General features: G+C 37.9%; 1 protein-coding gene and 1 long non-coding RNA gene across 2 annotated transcripts in view; one reads left to right on the top strand and one right to left on the bottom strand.

Moving 5' to 3' along the window:
* The window catches only part of RIPOR3 (RIPOR family member 3), a 626178-nt gene that overhangs the window by 212894 nt on the left and 391779 nt on the right, over positions 1 to 21505 (top strand). Inside the window, exons 2-3 of the mRNA XM_053692678.1 lie at positions 7926 to 8044; positions 10231 to 10377. Of these exons, the coding sequence (XP_053548653.1) occupies positions 7941 to 8044; positions 10231 to 10377 (251 nt within the window). The 5' untranslated portion in view covers positions 7926 to 7940. The remainder of the gene's footprint in view (positions 1 to 7925; positions 8045 to 10230; positions 10378 to 21505) is intronic.
* LOC128640288 (uncharacterized) overlaps positions 1 to 21505 on the bottom strand; it is a 231108-nt gene that overhangs the window by 67126 nt on the left and 142477 nt on the right. The gene's annotated exons all lie outside the window — the stretch shown is intronic.

Below are 21505 nucleotides of genomic sequence, written 5' to 3'. Positions count from 1 at the left end.
CATAAATTCAACCCCCAGGGATACAAATAATTGACATTTAAACAGAACTAGAGGTCAATAAGGCATTAACTGTAACCCCTCAGATCTTAATAAGTGGAAACTTAATTTCTGATCTGAGCTTAGGTTTATTTAGATAGGATTTTATTTGGGGGTTGTTTGTGTGTGTGGTTGTTTGTATTTTTTACAGGTAAAATAGATGATTTCTTTGGGGCAATGCCCCACAAAAGGCCCTTTTAAGGGCTATTGGCAGTTTAGTTTAGGCTAGTGTTTTTATTAATTTCTGTGGGCTTTTTTTTTTATAGGGCTATTAGATTAGGTGTAATTAGCTTAAATATTTGATCATTTCTTTTTTATTTTGTGTAACTTGGTTTTTTTGGAATTTAGTTAATTGTATTTCATTAATGTAATTTATTTAATTTTAGTGTAAAGTTAGGTTTAACTGTAAGATAGGTTATGTTTTATTTCACATGTAAATTTGTATTTATTTTTACTAGTTAGTTAGTAAATAGTTAAAGGGACAGTCAACCATAGAATTGTTATTGTTTTAAAAGATAGATAATCCCTTTATTACTCATTCCCCAGTTTTGCATAACCAACACAGTTATATTAATACACTTTTTACCTTTGTGATTACCTTGTATCTAGGAACCTTCTTGCAGCCCCCTGATCACATGACTGTGACTGTTTATTATCTATTGTCTTAAATTTAGCATTGTAATGTGCTAGATCTTAAATAACTTTCTGTGCCTGAACACAGTGTTATCTATATGGCCCACGTGTACTTTCTGTCTCTTTGTGTTGAAAAGAGATTTAAAAAGCATGTGATAAGAGGCAGCCCTCAAATGCTTAGAAATTAGCATATGACCCTACCTAGGTTTAGTTTAAACTAAGAATACCAAGAGAAAAAAGTAAATTTGATGATAAAAGTAAATTGGAAAGTCGATTAAAATTAAAAGTCCTATCTGAATAATGAAAGTTTAATTTATACTTGACTGTCCCTTTAATAACTATTTACTAACTAGTCTACCTAGTTAAAATAAATACAAACTCACCTGTGAAATACAAATAAAACATAAACTAGCTACAATATAACTATTAGTTATATTGTAGCTAGCTTAGGTTTTATTTTATAGGTAAGTATTTATTTAGTTTTAAATAGGAATAATTTAGGTATTAATTGTAATTTTTATTTGGAATTATTATAATTAGGTTAAAGTTAATGGGTGTTAGGGTTATGTTAGTGTTAGGGTTAGGTTTAGGGGTTAATAACTTTAGTATAGTGGCGGCGACATTGGGGGCAGCAGATTAGGGGTTAATAAGTGTAGTTAGGTGGCAGCGATTTTGGGGGCAGCAGATTAGGGGTTAATAACAGTAATGTAGGTTACAGCAATGTTAGGGACAGCAGATTAGGGGTTAATAAGTGTATGTAGGTGGCGTCAACATTGGGGGCAGCAGATTAGGGGTTAATAATATTTAACTAGTGTTTGCGATGCAGGAGTTCTGCGGTTTAGGGGTTAATATGTTTATTATAGTGGCAGCGATGCCCGGAGCGTCATATTAGGGGTTAATAATTTTAGTGTTTGCGATATGGGAGGGCCTCAATTTAGGGGTTAATAGGTAGTTTATGGGTGTTAGTGTACTTTGTAACACTTTAGTTATCAGTTTTATGCTACAGCTTTGTAAAACTCATAACTACTGACTTTCAGGTGACGGTACAGATCTTGTAGTTTTAGGCTGTACCACTCACTTTTTGGCCGGGCAGGCAAACTCGTAATACCGGCGCTATGGAAGTCCCATTGAAAAAGGAACTTTTGAAAGGTGCGGTAGTTAGGCTGCTTGACAGCCAAAAAAGTGTGCGGTACAGCTGTACCTTCAAGACTTGTAATAGCAGCGGTAGTGAAAACGCAGCTTTATGAAGCTTTTTAAATCATAACGCAAAACTCGTAATTAGGGATGGGCGAATGTTTTGCAACATTCGAAAAACGAAATGAATTTTAACACATTCGTTCGTTCGAATCAAATTTAGAATGTATACATAACATTCTAACATTCGATTTTTAAATGTTCGGTTTCGAATTTTATGATTACATTCGAAAATATTCTTTTCGAAAAATTTGAATTTATATTTGTAATAGTATTTCTAATGCTTTCTTTAAATGTAATATTCGAATTATGCAATATTATATATAGAAACATTTGAAATTATATATTTGTATCTATTATGTATCAATTTTGCTAGATTCCCTCCCTACCACATGAACTATTGAACTTCTGAATAGTATTTGTTAAATAGAATGTTACATTTGAAATTTCGAATGTGGACATTCAATATAATTATAAACATTTGAATTCGAAAGTGAAATTTGAAAACTGTAAATAGCATTCGATTATAGAATTTTTAAGAATATTCGTTCTTATCAACATTCGGATTTATAATTCGAATTTCGGTAATAACATTCATTCTAACATTTGAAATTTGAAAATTTACACATTCGCCCATCCCTACTCATAATCTAGCTGTCCATTAATTGCTGTGCACCACAATTTCATGCTAGAAATACTTGTAGCCCCGCATTTGATGCACCAAGGGGTGTACTTTCTGAAAATGTGTTCTTTGTGTACCCCATTTTAATTTCTCAGGTGGCTAGAACTGTTTAATTGCTGAAAACAGTACAGTAAGGTCTAAGATGCTGTTTTTGATCATTTATCAAATTGACATGCCTGCACTAAAACAGTGGAAAAAACCAGAGAAATGTTCTTAATTTCTGCTTATTTCAGACAGGTTACCTACTACAAATATTTATCCACACAGGTTTTTTTTTTGTTTTGTTTTTTTTTAATTATTTATTTATAATCCAATTCATGGTTCAGTTCACATAGAAAAAAACAACAATGCAATACATATTAATAGAAAACATTGAATTATATTACAACCGAAGAACAATGACCATTAACTTTACAAATTTTCAGTACGCCAGAAAAATATTAAGAATTATAACATTGTACATACGATAGATTTTAATATCGACCATGAATTAAGGATGTTTTACATCAATAAAAAAGAAAAATATATATAAAGAAAGAAAGGGAAAAACAAAAAAAATAAATAAATAAATAAACGTCTCCATCCACTCACTCTGCTAGTTGCTATTAACTAAACCCTGTATCTTACAGAGACACCGGAGATACAGGTATCCAAGGGAAGGGAAATATATCAGCCTGGGCAAATGTGGCAAATGATTTAGTATTAAATAGAGGGCTTAGTAGTTGCTTTTGAATAGGTAATGGTTGAGCTTTAATTAATGGTAGCCATTGATCAAAAAACTTTTGAATCTTATTTTCAATAAGAAGATTAGTGTTCTGGATCTCAAAAATTAATTGCTGTAGCACATTATTTAAAAAGCTGGCAAAGCTGGGAGGGACTACATCCTTCCATTTCTTCATGATCAAATGTCTCATCACCATAATCAATGTACAGAAACTTTGATAGTTTCTAGGTCTGGGGGTTAATAGGTCACAAAAAAACAGATTTTAAAGTGATCTGAAAAAAGTTTATTATACCAGAAATTTAATTAAACCAGAGTTGGTGAATTTTTGGACAATCCCAAAATAGGTGAAATGTGTCAGCTTTATTTAGGTGGCATTTGGGACATCGGAAGTCCTTATTTGTATAACATTTCCACACAGGTTTTGATGGTAGAGCTTAGAAAAATAAAATTATATACTATTATTTATTGAGTCAGGAGTACATTTTATGCGCTATTTTTTTAAACCTGATGATACATACACATATAATAATGGTATATTTTGAATCTGCTGGGTCTGCTGAAAAAAACTATTTATAGTTTGTATAGTTTATTCACACAAACTTTACTTCTAAAAGTGTTTAAACGTGAACTGCAACAAAAAGCTCAAAACTAGCTTAGCACATAGGTGGGAAATGGCTTAGCAGTCAAAGGGTTAAACAGTGCATTAGCAGGCTCACTAAATTCATTAATTTCTCCATTATTTGCAGTGATGGCCAAATTCCTAACACATGGGGGCCGCAGATCAATTTTAGAAGCCTTAAGGGACCATGTAAATGATGGGCTATTAAACACAAACACCTAGATTACAAGTTTTGCGCTATAGAGGGTGCAAAACTAACGTTGCGATATTTCACCCTCCATAGCGCTGCCATTACAAGTTTCTAAAAAGCCGCCTTGTGCGTGCGATACGGTGGCAATGAGCTCCATACCGCACAAAATCCAAGGGCTGCTTTGACGTGCTTGTGCACGCTTTCCCCATAGTCCTCAATGGGGAGAAGGTGTTAGAATAATAACTAACAAATGAAGCACAGAATGGCGATCGCCGTATTGCAACCCCATTGATGTCTATAGGGAAAAAAAACTTAAGTTTAAACCTAACACCCTAACATAAACCCCAAGTCTAAACACCCTTAATCTGCCATCCCCGATATCTGCCGCTACTGACATCGCCGCCACTAATAAAAGTAATTAACCCCTATTCCACCGCTCCCCGACATCGCTGCCACTATAATAAAGTTATTATCCCATATTCACCTGCACCCCAACATCGCTGACACTATAATAAAGCGATTAACCCCTATTCTGACACTCCCTGACACCGCCACCACTAAATAAAGTTATTAACCCCTAAAACTTCTGGCCTCCCACATCACTGCCACTAAATAAACCTATTAACCCCTAAACCGCCAGCCCCCCACATTGCAAAAAACTAAATTAAACTATTAACCCCTAAACCTATCACCCCCTAACTTTAAAATTACAATATCCCTATCTTTAAATAAATAAAAACTTACCTGTGAAATTTAAAAAAAATTAAGTTAAAACTAACAATTAACCTAACATAACTATTATACTAAAATTAGAAACGAAATTACACATTTAAAAAACCTAACACTACTAAAAAATGTAAATCCAAAACTACAAAAAATACTAAATTACAAAAAATAACAAACAAAATTACGCAAAATAAAAACAATTACACCTAATCTAATAGCCCTATAAAAATAACCCCCCCCCCCCCAATAAAAAAACCTAGCCTACAATAAACTACCAATAGCCCTTAAAAGTGCCTTTTGTAGGGCATTGCCCTAAAGAAATCAGCTCTTTTACCTGACAAAAAATACAAAGACCCCCCAACAGTAAAACCCACCACCCAACCAACCCCCCAAAATAAAAAACCTAACTCTAACAAAAACCTAAGCTACCCATTGCCATGAAAAGGGCATTTGTATGGGCATTGCCCTTAGAAGGGCATTTAGCTCTTTTAAAAAAGCCCAAACCCTAAACTAAAAAGAAAAAAACACCCAAATAAATACTAACCCCCGACGATCCACTTACAGTTTCTGAAGTCTGGACATCCTGTCAGCAAAAAGTCTTCATTCATCCAGGCGGCGTCTTCTATCATCATCCAGGCGGCATCTTCTATCTTCATCCCGGCAGCGTGGAGCGTGTCCATCCTTTAAGACATCCGGCGCGTGCATCCTCTTTATACGGTCGCCGCCATACACTGTATCTTCAATGCAAGGGAGCCTTTTCAAAATGGCGTCCCTTGCATTCCTATTGGCTGATTTGATTTTTGAAATTCAAATCAGCCAATAGGATGAGAACTACTGAAATCCTATTGGCTGTTCAAATCAACCAATAGGATGAGAGCTACTGAAAATCTATTGGCTATTCAAATCAAGGTCTGATGAAGGGGAGCTGTCCCCAAAACGTCACTTAATTAAAAGCAATTTTTGCAATATTTAAGACCAGTAAGTGTTGTTTTCTATCTTCTATATTCTACCCTGCATTCAGCATCCTGGCATTGGGAAACCTGTTTGTGAGAGTGCGCCTTTCTCTGCAAGTATACAGTATATATATATATATATATATATATATATATATATATATATATATATATATATATATATATATATATATATATATATATATTAAAATATACAGGGCTGGATTACAAGTGGAGCTCAGCCTGTTTGCGGGCGCACAATAATTAACCAGCCATTAGAAGTGGCTGTTTATAGCTACCACAAGCTCGCGGTAGCAATTAGCATTTATAAAATTAACCAGAGACCAAATGCCTCCAAAATACAGTCTATTGTATTTTATTAAAAAATAAAGATAGCAACATCTTTATTTTTTAATAAAATAACTGAACTAGACAGTATTTTGGGGCTAAACTTGGCAGGTGTCAAGTGTTGGGGAAAAAACAACACTAAAAAGTGCCTTTACATTTTGATCTATGGGAACTTTGTGTTCCCAGTAAATATATATATGTACATGTTTATAGAAAGCGATATTTAGTTCTCCACTATTATGCTCCAAATTATTTTGCAGTCCTGGAGATTGCTCATTGAAAAGCCTCTTTAGCGTTATACATCTTACTTCCTTTGCTATGGCCAATTTAAGGCCAATTATGGACATATATAAACAAGATCCTGCACATATCAATCACTGTGCAGTATGTAGGAGGGTCCATGGACAGCACTCCAATCTCTCTGAAGGTGGATGGAAACACTACTTTTTTTATAGTTAAAGGCAGTCAGAGGTATTATGGAAACTTAAACATATGAAGAATACAAAGTTTTTAATGTCCCTTTAACTGAAGTTCAATTGTACATAATTATGGTTTCAATTTATGATTTGATTAGCATTCTTTTTTAACTTTCTCCCTGATCGCCAAATAAAGGATTTCTGTGGCTTCTTTAAAATGCTTAGACATCCATGCACTGTTGTCTATAATATTAGTGCTGAAGTTGCAAAACCTATCCAAAAACCAGGCACTGTGGCTTGTTAAAGGACCATAAATATAGTAGATTTGCGTAATTAACGAGTAAATAATAAAATGATAATGCAATAACAGTCTCAATTTTAAATGAGCAGTAGACTTTTTCTGACCAATTTAAAGGGACACTGAACCCAAATTTTTTCTTTTGTGATTCAGATAGAGCATGAGATTTTAAGCAACTTTCTAATTTACTCCTATTATCAACTTTTCTTCATTCTCATTCTCTTGGTATCTTTTATTTGAAATGCAAGAATGTAAGTTTAGATGCCGGCCCATTTTTGGTGAACAAACTGGGTTGTTCTTGCTGATTGGTGGATAAATTCATCTACCAATAAAAAAGTGCTGTCCAGAGTCTAAACCAAAAAAAGCTTATATGCATTCTTTTTCAAATAAAGATAGCAAGAGAACAAAGAAAAATTGATAATAGGAGTAAATTAGAAAGTTGCTTAAAATTGCATGCTGTATCTGAATCATGAAATAAAAAAATTGGGTTCAGTGTCCCTTTAAACATTTACTTAAAATGACACTCAAGTCAAAATTAAACTTTCATGATTCAGATAGAGCACATACTATTAAAAAACCTTTCAAATTACTTCTATTAACAAAATGTGCACAGTCTTTTTATATTTACACTTTTTGAGTTAACAGCTCCTACTGAGCATGTGCAAGAATTCACAGAATATTCATATATGCATTTGTGATTGGCCGAATGCTGTCACATAATACAGAAGGAGTGGAAATAGACATAACTTTGAAATTGAATTGTCTTTTTAGCATTAATTTGTCAATTATGCAAATCTACTGTATTTGCTGGCCCTTTAAATTTGCCAGCCCCCTGTATCATGTGAAAGCCATCAACCAATTACAGACTCATATACATACGCACTGTGAACTTTTGCACATGCTCAATAGTATCAGGTACCTCAGAAAGTGTGCATATAAAAATGAAATGTTATGCATTTTCTGAATCATGGAAGTTTACTTTAATATCCCTTTAAATTTGAGACTGTTGGATATGGAGCATTGTTACAAGTCTCTGTGGCCAAAAGCAATTCCTAATTTAGCCTTTACAAATCTGTCCCCTCAATCTAAATGTTTCTTTCCTCCAGGATCTGCTGGCAAGGATGTCTGTGAAGTTGAGATTCAGCTCTCCCAGTGATGGAGTTGGCGGAGTTGGCAGGAGTAGGTCTTTTGCTGGTTTCAGTACATTACAAGTCCGAAAGACCTCGTAAGTAAAGAAACATTATTGCTGGTCTTGTATTGTTGGGCTATAAATGTCTATTCTTAGACTTCTGGAATTCATTAGAAGTTTTGTGGTGGATTTTACGGGGACCAACGTAAATGCTTTTTTTATACAACGTTTTTTGATTGATATTTTTCTTTTGTTTCTTTTCTAACAGTAGCTTCTTTACCATGACATATAGCTTATGCTGTATGATATATTTTGCAGGTGATTTTTATAGAATTTTACTGAGCTCTGGGTTAAGTAAATTATAATATTCCACACGTTCAAGTTAATGAATTGAAGTTAAGGATAGACATATATTGTGGATAAGATGAATTTCCCAGAAGAATGCAACATGGACCAGGTATATGGCTTGTTGCAAAATAGTTTCCACTCTTTTGTCTCGTCCTCTCACCTACTATCTTACCTTTTTCTCTGATTACTATCATTACCACCACTACCTTCGATCTTTGATCTACTTTTTATACATTATAAGGGCAAGATTACAAGTGAAGCGCAAAATATCGCTTTCTCTAAATGTGCTCTGGTATTAAAAGTTAGGTGCAATGAGAACTAGCGCAGCAAAGGGGGTAAGTCGAGCAACAGATCTTAAAGGGGCAGTCTACACCAGAATTTTTATTGTTTATAAAGATAGATAATCCCTTTATTACCAATTCCCCAGTTTTGCATAACCAACAGTTATATTAATATACTTTTTATCTTTTTTTTAGCCATTAGCCAATCAGTGTTGACTCCTAGGTAACTCCACGTGCATGAGCTCAATGTTATCTATATGGCACGCATGAACTAACGCCCTCTAGTGGTGAAAAAATGTCAAAATGCATTCAGTAAAGAGGCAACCTCCAAGGTCTAAGAAATTAGCATATGAGCCTCCTAGCTTTTAGCTAAGAATACCAAGATAACAAAGCAAAATTGGTGATAAAAGTAAAGTTTAAAATTACATGCCCTATCTGAATCATGAAAGTTTATTTTGGACTAGACTGTCCCATTAAGTATATATGTATATGAATATATAGTACATATATATGTATATATATATATATATATATATATATATATATATATATATATATATATATATATATATATATATATATATATATTTATGTGTTAATGTGTGTATATACACATATTAACATGTAAATATATATGTATATAAGCATATACATATATATATATTTACAGGGAACACACAGTTCCCCATAGACCGCAATGTAATGGCACTTTTCTAACACCCTACACTCATGACTTTTAACCCCTAAAAACTGCTTCATGCATTTTTAAATTTTTTATTTTGGGGCCAATTTGGGGCACATTTATAAAATTAACCAGAGATCTGATCTAATTTGCTACCGCAAGCTCACAGTAGCAGTAACCAGCCACTTGATATGGCTAGTTATTTCTTGCACGCCTGTAAACGGGCAAAACACAATAAATTAGCGCTCCACTTGTAATCTAGCCCTAAATGTTTATCATTAAAGTAGCAGTAAACTTAAAAAATATATAATGCATAGGAAAAAACTATTTAGACATGTTAATTCCCCCCCTACAAAAAAGTTAATGTTAAAGCTGTTTATTTGATTTATTTTGAATTCAATAGGAAGTGCATATCAGATCCCTGATCATCTGCTTTATTTGTTGACTGACATAAAAAAAAATGAAAAAATGACTTTACTGTCTTTTTAACAGTTAGCCTAAAAGAAGCAGAAGGTATATGTGTGCATTATCTAAAAAATGTCTACACGTTTTAATTTCTGTTTAAGATAACCTGGGTTATTATTGCAGTGAATTGTAGAGGCATGATAAATAGTCCACTTGAAGGCCAACAAACTCTTAGGAAATGATCTATGAAAACCTATTTCAAACCCCACAAAATGAGTAATGTAACTAAATCTCCAGGCTGCATTAGCAAGGCAAAGCTGATGTTATTGTAAAGGTGAGCCTGAGGAAGATATAAAGCAGTGCTGTATGATGGCTACAAAGCTCACATTAATATTTCTCAATAACTACAAAAAACTACTGGAAAGAAATGTGTTGTATAGATAGGAAAACAGATCTAAGTCCAAGAAAAGACATTTAAATATCCTAAGTGAATGTGCATGTGTATATTGCATGTTGTTAAACTGAAATCCTTTCTTTTCATTCTCTAATTGGTTTCCCTTCTGTAGACATTCCCTGCGTCGAAGCTCAGTGAGGTCAAAACTATCTGTCAAATCTGAAAAACTCTACCCTTCCTTAAGAAAAGGAACCATTCGACTAGATCCACATCCTCACCAAGTCAAGAAGATATTTGAGGCCTTAAGAAAAGGGTTGAAGTGAGTAATTATATTATATTAAGGTCATGGCTAAATGCATCACTTGACATGTTTGGAAGCTGTGTGGGTCTTACACACAGGGGCACATGCCAGGTTGGTCATGTGATCCAATTTAGCTGTCTATTTCTTTATATCCCACATTAAGGGCCAGATTACAAGTGGAGCACTATTTATAGCTCCCGCTCAATCGTTAACTGTGCTAGAAGTAAGCTTTTTGCACTCGTCGGGTTGTGCTTGTATTATGAGTTGAAAGTAAACTGTTTTCGCTGTCGCGCTAACACGATGAGCACATAAAGCAGAATTTACAATATTGTGTGTGCCTTCACGTATTCCCCATATAAGTCAATGAACCATATAAGTCATATAAGTCAACACCCTATTCGCGCGCAAAGCCAACATGAAAATATGAATTTCTTTCTAATGGCAGGGAGAGTCTACAAATTCATTCATTAATGTTGGGAGTACAACACCTGGCCACCAGTATCCATCCTACTTCCCTTAATCTCCAAGTAATTATTTGCCTTGTCTACTGAAAGAAGGTAGGCAGAGAAATGCTCTGAAGAAATTGGATCTTAAGTCTTTTAATGGGTAGTTTCCCTGCAAGACAGGACTGGGATTTTTGGAGTAACCATGTAATCCTCTTAGTAAGAGTTATGGTGAAAGTTAGCTTCTGGATGTTGCAGGGAAGGTTCCCTGGCCTAATGCCAGTGTATGTCTGCTAACACCCCCTCTGGCAACTGGTGTAAGCTTATACTGCTTTCCTTTCTATCTCACGTTGCTGTTAGGAGTGAAGGTATACTGTCAGACCTGGAAGGCTGTGACTGTTTCACAGTAGAGATCATGGAGGATAAGTCCTTTTATAATTCTATTTCCCTATGTGGGGACATCTAAAGGAAGGGGATTTTTCAGGTGACTGACTGGCACCTCCTTCACCTCATTTAAAGTGATTTGGGGATATTTTGATATTCTACTTTAGGATATTACTTTATTTGATCAGCTTTGGGTGATATTAACTCCTATAGCAGGGATAATTTTCTCAGACAGGCAGTGAAAGGGTTTAGGCTTTCCTTTCATACCATATTTTTGAGTGGAGACTTTATGGATTGAGAAGAAAATGGAGGGCTCTTAGCCTTTATTGGGATAATGCTTCATGTTCATGTTTGGGGATATTTTCCAACTTATATTGCACCTTTGAGCCACGACAGCTAGTTACGCTGTTTTTGCATGCTTTTGTGGGGACAGCTTTTCTAGTGAGTTGCAGAGCTTAACTTGCTGCTTCGCATACTTCACATCTTGGAAGGGTGGACCATCTCGGCGGCGCTCCATGTGGTGGGATGCGCTTGATCATCTCAGAAGGGATCTCCGACTGCAGTTGGCATTAACAGCAGACTTGTTTGTGCTGGAGCCATCTCAATTTTAGCCCAGGAGGTGGTGGGTGCCCCAGTCTGAGCTGGGTTCATAGAGGTGACTGAACTGTGTATTGCCCACTTCCTAGATACTGGGTTTTGATTAATTATAGTGAATGTCCTATTGGACAGATTGTATTTTTCTGTAGAGGTTCTTATTAATTCTATCCCCCAATCAGACAGGTGCATGTTTTGTGAGGAGGCTCAAGTTTTACCTCCTGCCCAATTTTGTTCAGATTGTCTGAGATCTAAGAGGCCCAAGTCAGATTCTGCCCTCTCGCATATTATTAACTCCTCAGAGCCTTCCACCTTTCAGGATTCTGTAGCCCGAGAAATGCCACACCTTTTTTCTCAGTCCCCATCTCCTAGATCAACACATGCAGTGCCCTTCACCTCAGCAAAGTCGTCACCTGGAGTTGTTTGCTTACCAGTAGATTTTGCAGCACAGCTGAACTCGGCGGTTTCTGCGGCACTGAGTGCCTTTCCAGTTTCAGGTAAAAGAAAGAGAAAGGTTAAGCATATTTCCTCTAACGGAGGATTAGATAATAATTTGGAGACTGCATTGCTCAGTCTTTCTCAGCATTCTGAGGATGGCCATTTCTCAATAGTCTCTGAAGGCGAAATCTCTTCTTCAGATTCCTCTGAGCAAACATTAGCAGAACCTAAGGAGATTAAATTCAGATTTAAACTTGAACATCTTCACTTCTTGCTTAAGGATTTTTTATCGTCTCTGGAGGTTCCTGAGCCTAAGTCTTCAGAGGAACCAAAGATTCCTAAATTGGATATAATCTATCAGACCAGACCTAAAGCTCCTGAGGTCTTTTTCAGCATGCATGGCGGACATTATTTTCAAGGAATTGGGATTCCCTTTTCCTCATCTCCTAATTTTAAGAGGATGTTCCCAGTTCCTGATTCTCATCTAGAGTTGTGGAGTTCCATCCCCAAGGTGGATGGAGCTATTTCCACTCTAGCTAAGCAGACTACTATTAGTCTTGAGGATTGTACCTCCTTTAGAGACCCCATGGATAGAAAGATTGAGTGATATTTAAGGAGGTTGTTTCATCAAACAGGACTTTTTCAGCCAGCTGCGGGCATAGCTGTGGTGGTTGGTGCTGCCACTTTCTGGTTCGATACCTTATTGGAAATGGTTCTCATTGAGACCCCGCTGGAAGACATTCTGGAATTGATTAAGGCCCTTAAGATGGCCAGTTCCTTTATTTGTGATGCTATTATGCAGATCATTCGCCTTAATGCTAAGTCTTCTGGTTTTGCGGTCCTATCATGAAGAGCCTTCTGGTTAAAATCGTGGTCAGTGGATATGGTATCCAAATCTAGACTTCTTTCCTTAGCTTTTAAGAGAAAGACACTGTTTGGTCCAGACCTGGACTCTATTATTTCCATGGTGACGGGGAAAGGGCGCCTTCCTACCTCAGGATAAGAAGGCTATATCTAAGGGTCAGCAGTTTGGTAATTTTAGTCCCTTTCATAATAACAAGGGACAGAAAACTCTGGCCTCTTCAAAATTGGACCAGCCTAAGAGTACCTGGAAGCCTGATCAATCCTGGAACAAGGGTAAGCAGTAAAAAACGTCCTCTTCCAACAACAAGTCTGCATGAAGGGGCAGCCCCCAATCCAGGATCGGATCATGTAGGAGGCAGACTATCCTTGTTTCAAGACACTTGGTTTTGGGATGTTCAGGGCCCTTGGCTGGGTCTTGGATATAGTTTCCCAGGGGTACAGGATAGGTTTTCGATCTCTCCCTCCAAGGGGAAGGTTCATTCTGTCAAGGCTTTCTTCAATACCAGAAAAGGAAGCAGCCTTTTTAAATTGTGTGCAGGACCTTATCTCTCTAAGAGTGGTTGTCCCAATACCCCTCTCAAAACGGGGTCAGAGGTTTTATTCAAGCCTCTTTGTCATTCCCCAAAAGAAGGGAACATTTTGCCCGATTCTGGATTTAAAGTGTCTCAACAAATTTCTGAAGGTTCCTCCTTCAAGATGGAGACTATCAGATCCATCCTTCCTTTAATCCAGGAAGGCCAATTCATGTCAACTATAGATCTGAAGGACGCATATCTGCATGTTCCGATCCACAAGGATCATTTCGAGTTCCTTCGGTATACCTTTCTGGACAATCATTACCAATTTATAGCCCTGCCCTTCGATCTCGCTACTGCTTGAATAATCTTTACAAAGGTATTGGGAGCCCTTCTTGCAGTGGCCAGAGCGCGAGGAATCGCGGTGGCACTTTACCTGGATGACATATTGATTCAAGCCCTATATTTGCCTTTAGCAAGATCTCACATGGACACACTTCTGTGTCTCCTTCGGTCCCATGGTTGGAAGATAAATTTCGGCAAGAGTTTGCTTGTTCCCAATACCAGGGTGTGTTTTCTGGGAATAATTATAGATTCAGTTTCCATGAAGATCTTCCTGACAGATTAGCATCGACTCAAGCTGATGTTTTCCTGATGCTCTCTTCAGTCCACTGGTCAACCCTCAGTAGCTCAATGTATGGAAGAAAGTGGTCTTATGGTAGCTGCCATGGATATTATAACTTTTGCTGGCTTCCATCTGAGACCTCTACAGTTATGTATGCTCAGGCAGTGGAATGGCGATCACTCCGACCTGTCTCAGTTGATCATCCTAGACCAGAAGATGAGAGATTCTCTCTCCTGGTGGCTCTCTCACGACCACCTGTCTCAAGGCACGTGTCTTTTTGAGACCATCATTGGACATTGTGACTATGAACGCCAGTCTTCTGGGTTTTGGTGCAGTTTGGGTTCTCTGAAGGCTTGGAGGACCTGGTCACTGGAGGAGTCTTCCCTTCCCATCAACATCCTAGAACTGAGAGCAATCTTCAATGCCTTGAGGATGTGGCCTCAGCTTCGTTTTGTCCGTTTTATCAGATTCCAGTCGGACATCATTATGGTGATTGCCTATATCAATCATCAGGGGGAACATGGAGTTCCCTAGCGATGAGGGAAGTGTCACGCATCCCTTAGTGGGCGGATTCTCAAAATTGCAAAATCTTGTCCATTCATATCCTGGGATGGAAATTGAGAATCGGATTTCCTAAGCAGAGAGTCCTTTCATCCTGGGGAGTGGTCCTTCAATCATGTGTTCTCAGAGATAAATTCAGGTGGGGAGTTCCGGATATAGATCTCATGGCTTCTCGTCTCAATGCCAACTACCCAGATACGGGTCGAAATTGAGGGATCCTCAAGCATCTTGGTGGATGCGTTAGCGGTTCCTTGGAACTTCAAGCTTAATTATCTGTTTCCTTCGCTGGCTCTTCATCAGGTGATCACCTGTATCAAGGAGGAGAGGGCCTCAGCGATCCTCATTACTCCAGCGTGGCCATGCAGGACTTGGTTTGCTGACCTTTTCAGACAGGGTCATTGATACCCTGATCCAGGCTTGTAGGCTGGATACTAGATGCATTTATAACAAGGTGTTGCACACTTATCTTTCTTGGTGTGATGTTTTCCTTGGCACAAGGTGAGTATTCCTTGGATTCTTTTGTTTCTCCAAGAGAGTTTAGAGAAGGGTTTGTCTGCAAGCTCTCTTAAGGGACATATTTCTGCCCTTTCTGTGCTACTTTCTAAGAAGCTGGCTGCTTTTCCCGATGTTCAGTCTTCTGTTCTGGCCTTGGTTAGGATTAAGCCTGTGTTTAAACCAGTTGCTCTTCCTTGGAGCCTTAATCTTGTTCTTTGTGTTTTTCAACAGGCTCTGTTTGAGCCTAGGCATTCTGTTGACATTAATCTTTTGTCTTGGAAAGTTTTTTTGCTAGCTATCTCCTCTGCTCGCAGAGTTTCTCTGATATCTGCATTACAGTGTGATCCTCCTCATCTTCTTTTCCATGTGGATAAAGTGGTTTTACGTACTAAGTTCGGTTTCTTTCCCAAGGTTGTCTCTCACCGTAATATTACTCAGGAGATCGTGGTTCCTTCTTTTTGCCCTAATCCATCTTCTCAGAAGGAGTGTTTGTTGCACAATTTGGATGTTGTGCGAGCTTTGAAGTTTTATCTACATGCTACTAAGGATTTTCGTCAATCTTCTTCGTTATTCGTTCTTTATTCTGGCAAACGCAGGGTTCAGAAGGCCACTGGAACTACTCTTTCTTTCTGACTTAGGAGTCTTATTAATCTGGCATATGTTGAGGCAGGACAGCAGCCTACTAGGAGGATTACGGCTTATTCTACCCTGGCAGTGTCTTCTTCTTGGGCTTTTAAGAATGAAGCTTCTATGAAACAGATCTGTATGGCGGCTACTTGGTCCTCTTTACATACCTTTTCTAAGTTTTATAAATTTAACGTTTTTGCCTCTGTGGAGGCTTCCATTGGGAGAAATGTGCTTCAAATGGTGGTGCTTTCAGTTTAGGTCTACCAGTGCCTTGTTCTAGCCCTCCCTGTTTATTCTGTGTCCTCTTTAGCTTGGGTATTGGATTCCCAACAGTAATGAATGAATTTGTGGACTCTCCCTGTCATTACAAAGAAAACAAAATTTATGCTTACATGATAAAATTCTTTTCTTTCTTGGCAGGGAGAGACCATGAACCTGCCCTATTACAATTCTACTTCTGGCGGCAGTTATTTCCCTTTTTCTTCCGGCACCTCTATACCCTTGTTGTTTCTCTTACTTTTTCTTTCCCTCGGCTGAATTACTAGGGGGATTAGGGGAAGTGGGATGGATACTTATAGCTTTGACTGGGGTGTATTTGCCTCCTCCTGGTGGCCAGGTGTTGTATTCTCAACAGTAATGAATTAATTTGTGGACTCTCCGTGCCAAGAAAGAAAACAATTTATCAGGTAAGCATACATTTTGTTATTTCACATTCCAATGTTCTCTACAAAGAAGAAAATGTTCTACTTATTCATAAATAAATTTGTTGTGTTTTGTGCAACTTTTCAAAACAGTTAACCATAGCTCTGAGGACACAGTACTCATTTGAGATAAATTTTGATTGCGCTCAAGCGATCGTGTTTACTTTCAGCTTGCAATACCAGCGGTAAACCTGATAAGCACAATCACTCACTTATCGCTCATGCTTAACTGTTAATGCTTCACTCGTAATCTGACCCTTAGTGTACACTGCAGAATTTATCATTTATTTTGTCCACAGTCCTAAATAACAAATGGGATATATTCCCTGCCACTAGGATGAGTTCAAAAACCCATAAAATAGCTTTAAAACCCTCCCACCTCCCATTTCTCTCTTAGTTTTGTTCTTGGCCTTATAGGAGATTGAGAATAGAGGTTGTTCCAGCTACTTGCTTATGAATTACAAATTGGGAGCTCCGTCCTACAGTATCTCACAAAAGTGAGTACACCCCTCACATTTTTGTAAATATTTTATTATATCTTTTCATGTGACAACACTGAAGAAATGACACTTTGCTACAATGTTAAGTAGTGAGTGTACAGCCTGTATAACAGTGTAAATGTGCTGTCCCCTCAAAATAACTCAACACACAGCCATTAATGTCTAAACCGTTGGCAACAAAAGTGAGTACACCCCTAAGTGGAAATGTCCAAATTGGGACCAATTAATCATTTTCCCTCCCAGGTGTCATGTGACTCATTAGTGTTACGGGGTCTCAGGTGTGAATGGGGAGCAGGTGTGTTAAATTTGGTGTTATCGCTCTCACAATCTCTCATACTGGTCACTGGAAGTTCAACATGGCACCTCATGGCAAAGAACTCTGAGGATCTGAAAAAAATAATTGTTGCTCTACATAAAGATGGCCAAGGCTATAAGAAGATTGCCAAGACCCTGAAACTGAGCTGCAGCATGGTGGGCAAGAACATACAGTGGTTTCACATTACAGGTTCCACTCAGAGGAGACCTAGCTATGGTCAACTAAAATAATCTTTGAGAAATAGACGTATGAGTGCTGCTAGCATTGCTGCAGAGGTTGAAGGGGTGGGGGGTCAACCTGTCAGTGCTCAGACCATACGCCGCACACTGCATCAAATTGGTCTGCATGGCTGTCGTCCCAGAAGGAAGTCTCTAAAGATGATTCACAAGAAAGCCCGCAAACAGTTTGCTGAAGACAAGCAGACTTAGGACATGGATTACTGGAACCATGTCCTGTGGTCTGATGAGACCAAGATAAACTTATTTGGTTAAGATGGTGTCAAGCATGTGTGGCGGCAACCAGGTAAGGAGTATAAAGACAAGTGTTTCTTGCCTACAGTCAAGCATGATGGTGGGAGTGTCATTGTCTGGGCCTGCACGAGTGCTGCCGGCACTGTGGAGCTACAGTTAATTGAGGGAACCATCAATGCCAACATGTACTGTGACATACTGAAGCAGAGCATGATCCCCTCCCTTCAGAGACTGGGCCGCAGGGCAGTATTCCAACATGATAACGACCCCAAACACACCTCCAAGATTACCACTGCCTTGCTAAAGAAGCTGAGGGTAAAGGTGATGGACTGGCCAAGCATGTCTCCAGACCTAAATACTATTGAGCATCTGTGGGGCATCCTCAAATGGAAGGTGGGGGAACGCAAGGTCTCTAACATTCACCAGCTCCGTGATGTCATCATGGAGGAGGGAGTGGAAGAGGACTCCAGTGGCAACCTGTGAAGCTCTGGTGACCTCCATTCCCAAGAAGTTTAAGGCAGTGCCGGACAATAATGGTGGCCACACAAAATATTGACACTTTGGGCCCAATTTGGACATTTCCACTTAGGGGTGTACTCACTTTTGTTGCCAATGGTTTAGACATTAATGGTTGTGTGTTGAGTTATTTTGAGGGAACAGCAAATTTACACTGTTATACAGGCTGTACACTCACTGCTATACATTGTAGCAAAGTGTAATTTATTCAGTGCTGTCACATGAAAAGATATAATAGAATATTTACTAAAATATGAGGGGTGTACTCACTTTGTGAGATACTGTATGTGAGTCCCTGGGGAGTATAATTTACAAAGAATACATACAAGACTCTTCACTGCAGCTGAATGATACAAGGACACAGGAATACCCTGTTATGTGCACATCATTTCCCTAACAGGACTTCAGCCATAACTACCCTCAGATACAGATTAGGAGACCTGTGACTCAAAGGATTTATAATGAAATTTGAAAAGCATATTTTGTGTGGTACTCCTTTAAAGGATTTTCTTGGTGTTTCTTTTGGATCCAGATAATTCTTCAGTTCTCTCAAGATGGATCTGAAAAGGGTTTATCAGCTAGTTCTCTGAAGGGTCAAATTTCAACTTCATCTGTTCTTTTTCATATGAAGTTGGGTAAACTTCCTGATGTTCAGACCTTTGTTCAGGCTTTAGTTAGAATTAAGGAAATTGTAAAACCTGTTTCTACTCCCTAGAATTTGAACCTAGTTCTTTCAGTTCATCTGGGTCCTCCCTTTGAACCAATTCACTTCATATACATTAAGCTGTTGTCTTGGAAGGTGCTTTTCTTGTTAGCTATCTATTCTGCCAGAACAGTTTCTTAATTGTCCACATTATCCTGAGATCTTCCATTTTTTATCTTTCACAAGGATAAAGCTGTACTGCCTACAAGATGATTTTCTACCAAAACTGGTTTCTACTGATAACATTGATCAAGAAATTATTGTTCCTTCTCTTTCTCCAGACTCTACTAACTCTAAGGAAAGATTGCTACATAAATAAACACATTTTTCTTTGGTAGCTATTCACTCATTACTTAGTTCTATATACCTTCCATGTAGTTTTTTCCCTCCATGTGTGGCAATCAGCAACGTCCACGCATTTGAAAAGGTACAAAATTAGTTATGTGACATATTAAGCAAAATACGGATACAAGTTACTCACTCATTCACATGCACACTCACTCATAAGTGCACACTCACTCATAATCATTATCAAATCTTGTATGGACCTCCAAAAGTTTTTAGGAGACCACCCATGGGGGTTCCAACCCGCAGTTTAAGAAGCACTATTAGATATTAGATATTACAATTAGAGCCTTACAATTTGAGGGGGGTTCTCTTTGAGTGCTAACGAAGGCTCTGAGCCATCACAAATTGTTGCTAGCACCCACCCACCTTGAGGGCAATCTGGGGGCTCCCGCTGACTCCCACCCCGGCGATCTGGCCTGTATAGTGACAGGCATCGTCGGGGCTTCACGTTTGGCGTGGTGACGTCACGCGCAATGAAGTGATGACGTCACAGCGCAACTTTATTTAAAGTTGACAATTGACAAGTTGGAAAGGTAATCGCCTAACCTTTCCAACGGTATAAGTCTTGGGGATCTGGAGAAAAAAGTTAAAGGTAAATATATTTAAAAAAAGTAAAAATAAAAAAAAAAGCTCAAAACCAGCTTAGCACGCAGGTGGGAAATGGCTTAGCAGCCACAGGGTTAATAAGTGAAAGAAAATAAAGCTGGACAAATCAAGGCAGATAAAAGACATTAGCAATACTGCAGTTTGTGGACACCTGAAAAACAACAGATGTGCCACTTGTGTGTTTGTACACAGTCATAGCAGGGTGCTGCCTCTAGAGCAGAAAAAAAATGTATTTAGAAAATAAAAAGAAAATGTTTGGAAGTAAATATTATGGCATCTGCCATAAGCTTAGTAAATGACTCAGTTTCTGTTATCTAAATTATGGGCTTGTATACTTTATAAGTTTAATGCTAATGGCTATTGAAAACAGATGTAAATGTAAATTGTTATTTTATTTGATTGCATGACTATTGTATGCATTTTTATCCTGGTGATGTTTGTGTGAGGCATGCTATTGTCATACAGGACATCAGATGATAATCAATGTAATGTCAGTATCTGCTCTTTACCCTGGTGTCTCTAACAATGTAGCAGTGTTCTTATGTAACACAGTTTTGTGGCACCATATGAACAATGACTTAAAGGGACAGTAAAGTCAAAATTAAACTTTCATATTTCAGATAGAGCATGCAATTTTAAACAGCCATCCAATTTATTTCTATTATCAAATTTAAAATAATTTTATTGGCATCCTTTGTTGAATATTAAATCTAGATAGGTTCTCAGGGGCTCAGGAGTGTGCATGTGTCTTTATCACTCTATGGCAGTAGTGTTTGCAGCAATGTATAACACTGCTAAAATAATGGTAGAAAACACTGCTGCTGAGCTCCTATGAGCCTACCTAGATTGACTCTTCAACCGCGAACAAATAAATTTTGATAATAGAAGTAAATTGGAAAGTTGTTTAAAATTACATGCTTTATCTGAATCATAAAAGTTTAATTTTGATTTACTATCTCTTTAAGAAAAGCCTGTACCTCCCAACACTTCTTAAAATCTCACAACTGGACAAGTGTCTGTCAGCAAAGTCTTGAGTGTCTAGCGTGTGGTGCTAAAAATAAAAAAGTGGAGGTTTGGAGTGAGGCTTCTGAAAGTTTCAGGACAGGGTTTAGTTGGTCCAGGTTTCTTTCACTGAAAACTGGGACTGACTAAACCCCACAAATTGCAGGATGTTTGGGAGCTCTTCAAGACTTATGTGAAAATACTTTTGTGTCTCTAGTATCAAAGAGAAACCTTTAAAAATAGAAAGCTTATGATAATATAATTTATGTTTACCTGATAAATTATTTTCTTTCCTGGCTTGGAGAGTCCACGAATTGGTTCAATTACTAGTGGAAATTAAACTCCTGGCCAGATGTAGACAAAGAACACCCCAGCAAAGCTTCAAATATCCTCCCACTTCCCACAATCCCTAGTCATTCAGCTGAGGTATCATGGAAA

Source organism: Bombina bombina, chromosome 1 (assembly GCF_027579735.1).
Source record: "Bombina bombina isolate aBomBom1 chromosome 1, aBomBom1.pri, whole genome shotgun sequence".
Classification (NCBI taxonomy): Eukaryota; Metazoa; Chordata; class Amphibia; order Anura; family Bombinatoridae; genus Bombina; species Bombina bombina.
The sequence above is the reverse complement of the archived record's forward strand: the minus strand, read 5'-3'. Positions and strand labels throughout refer to the sequence as shown.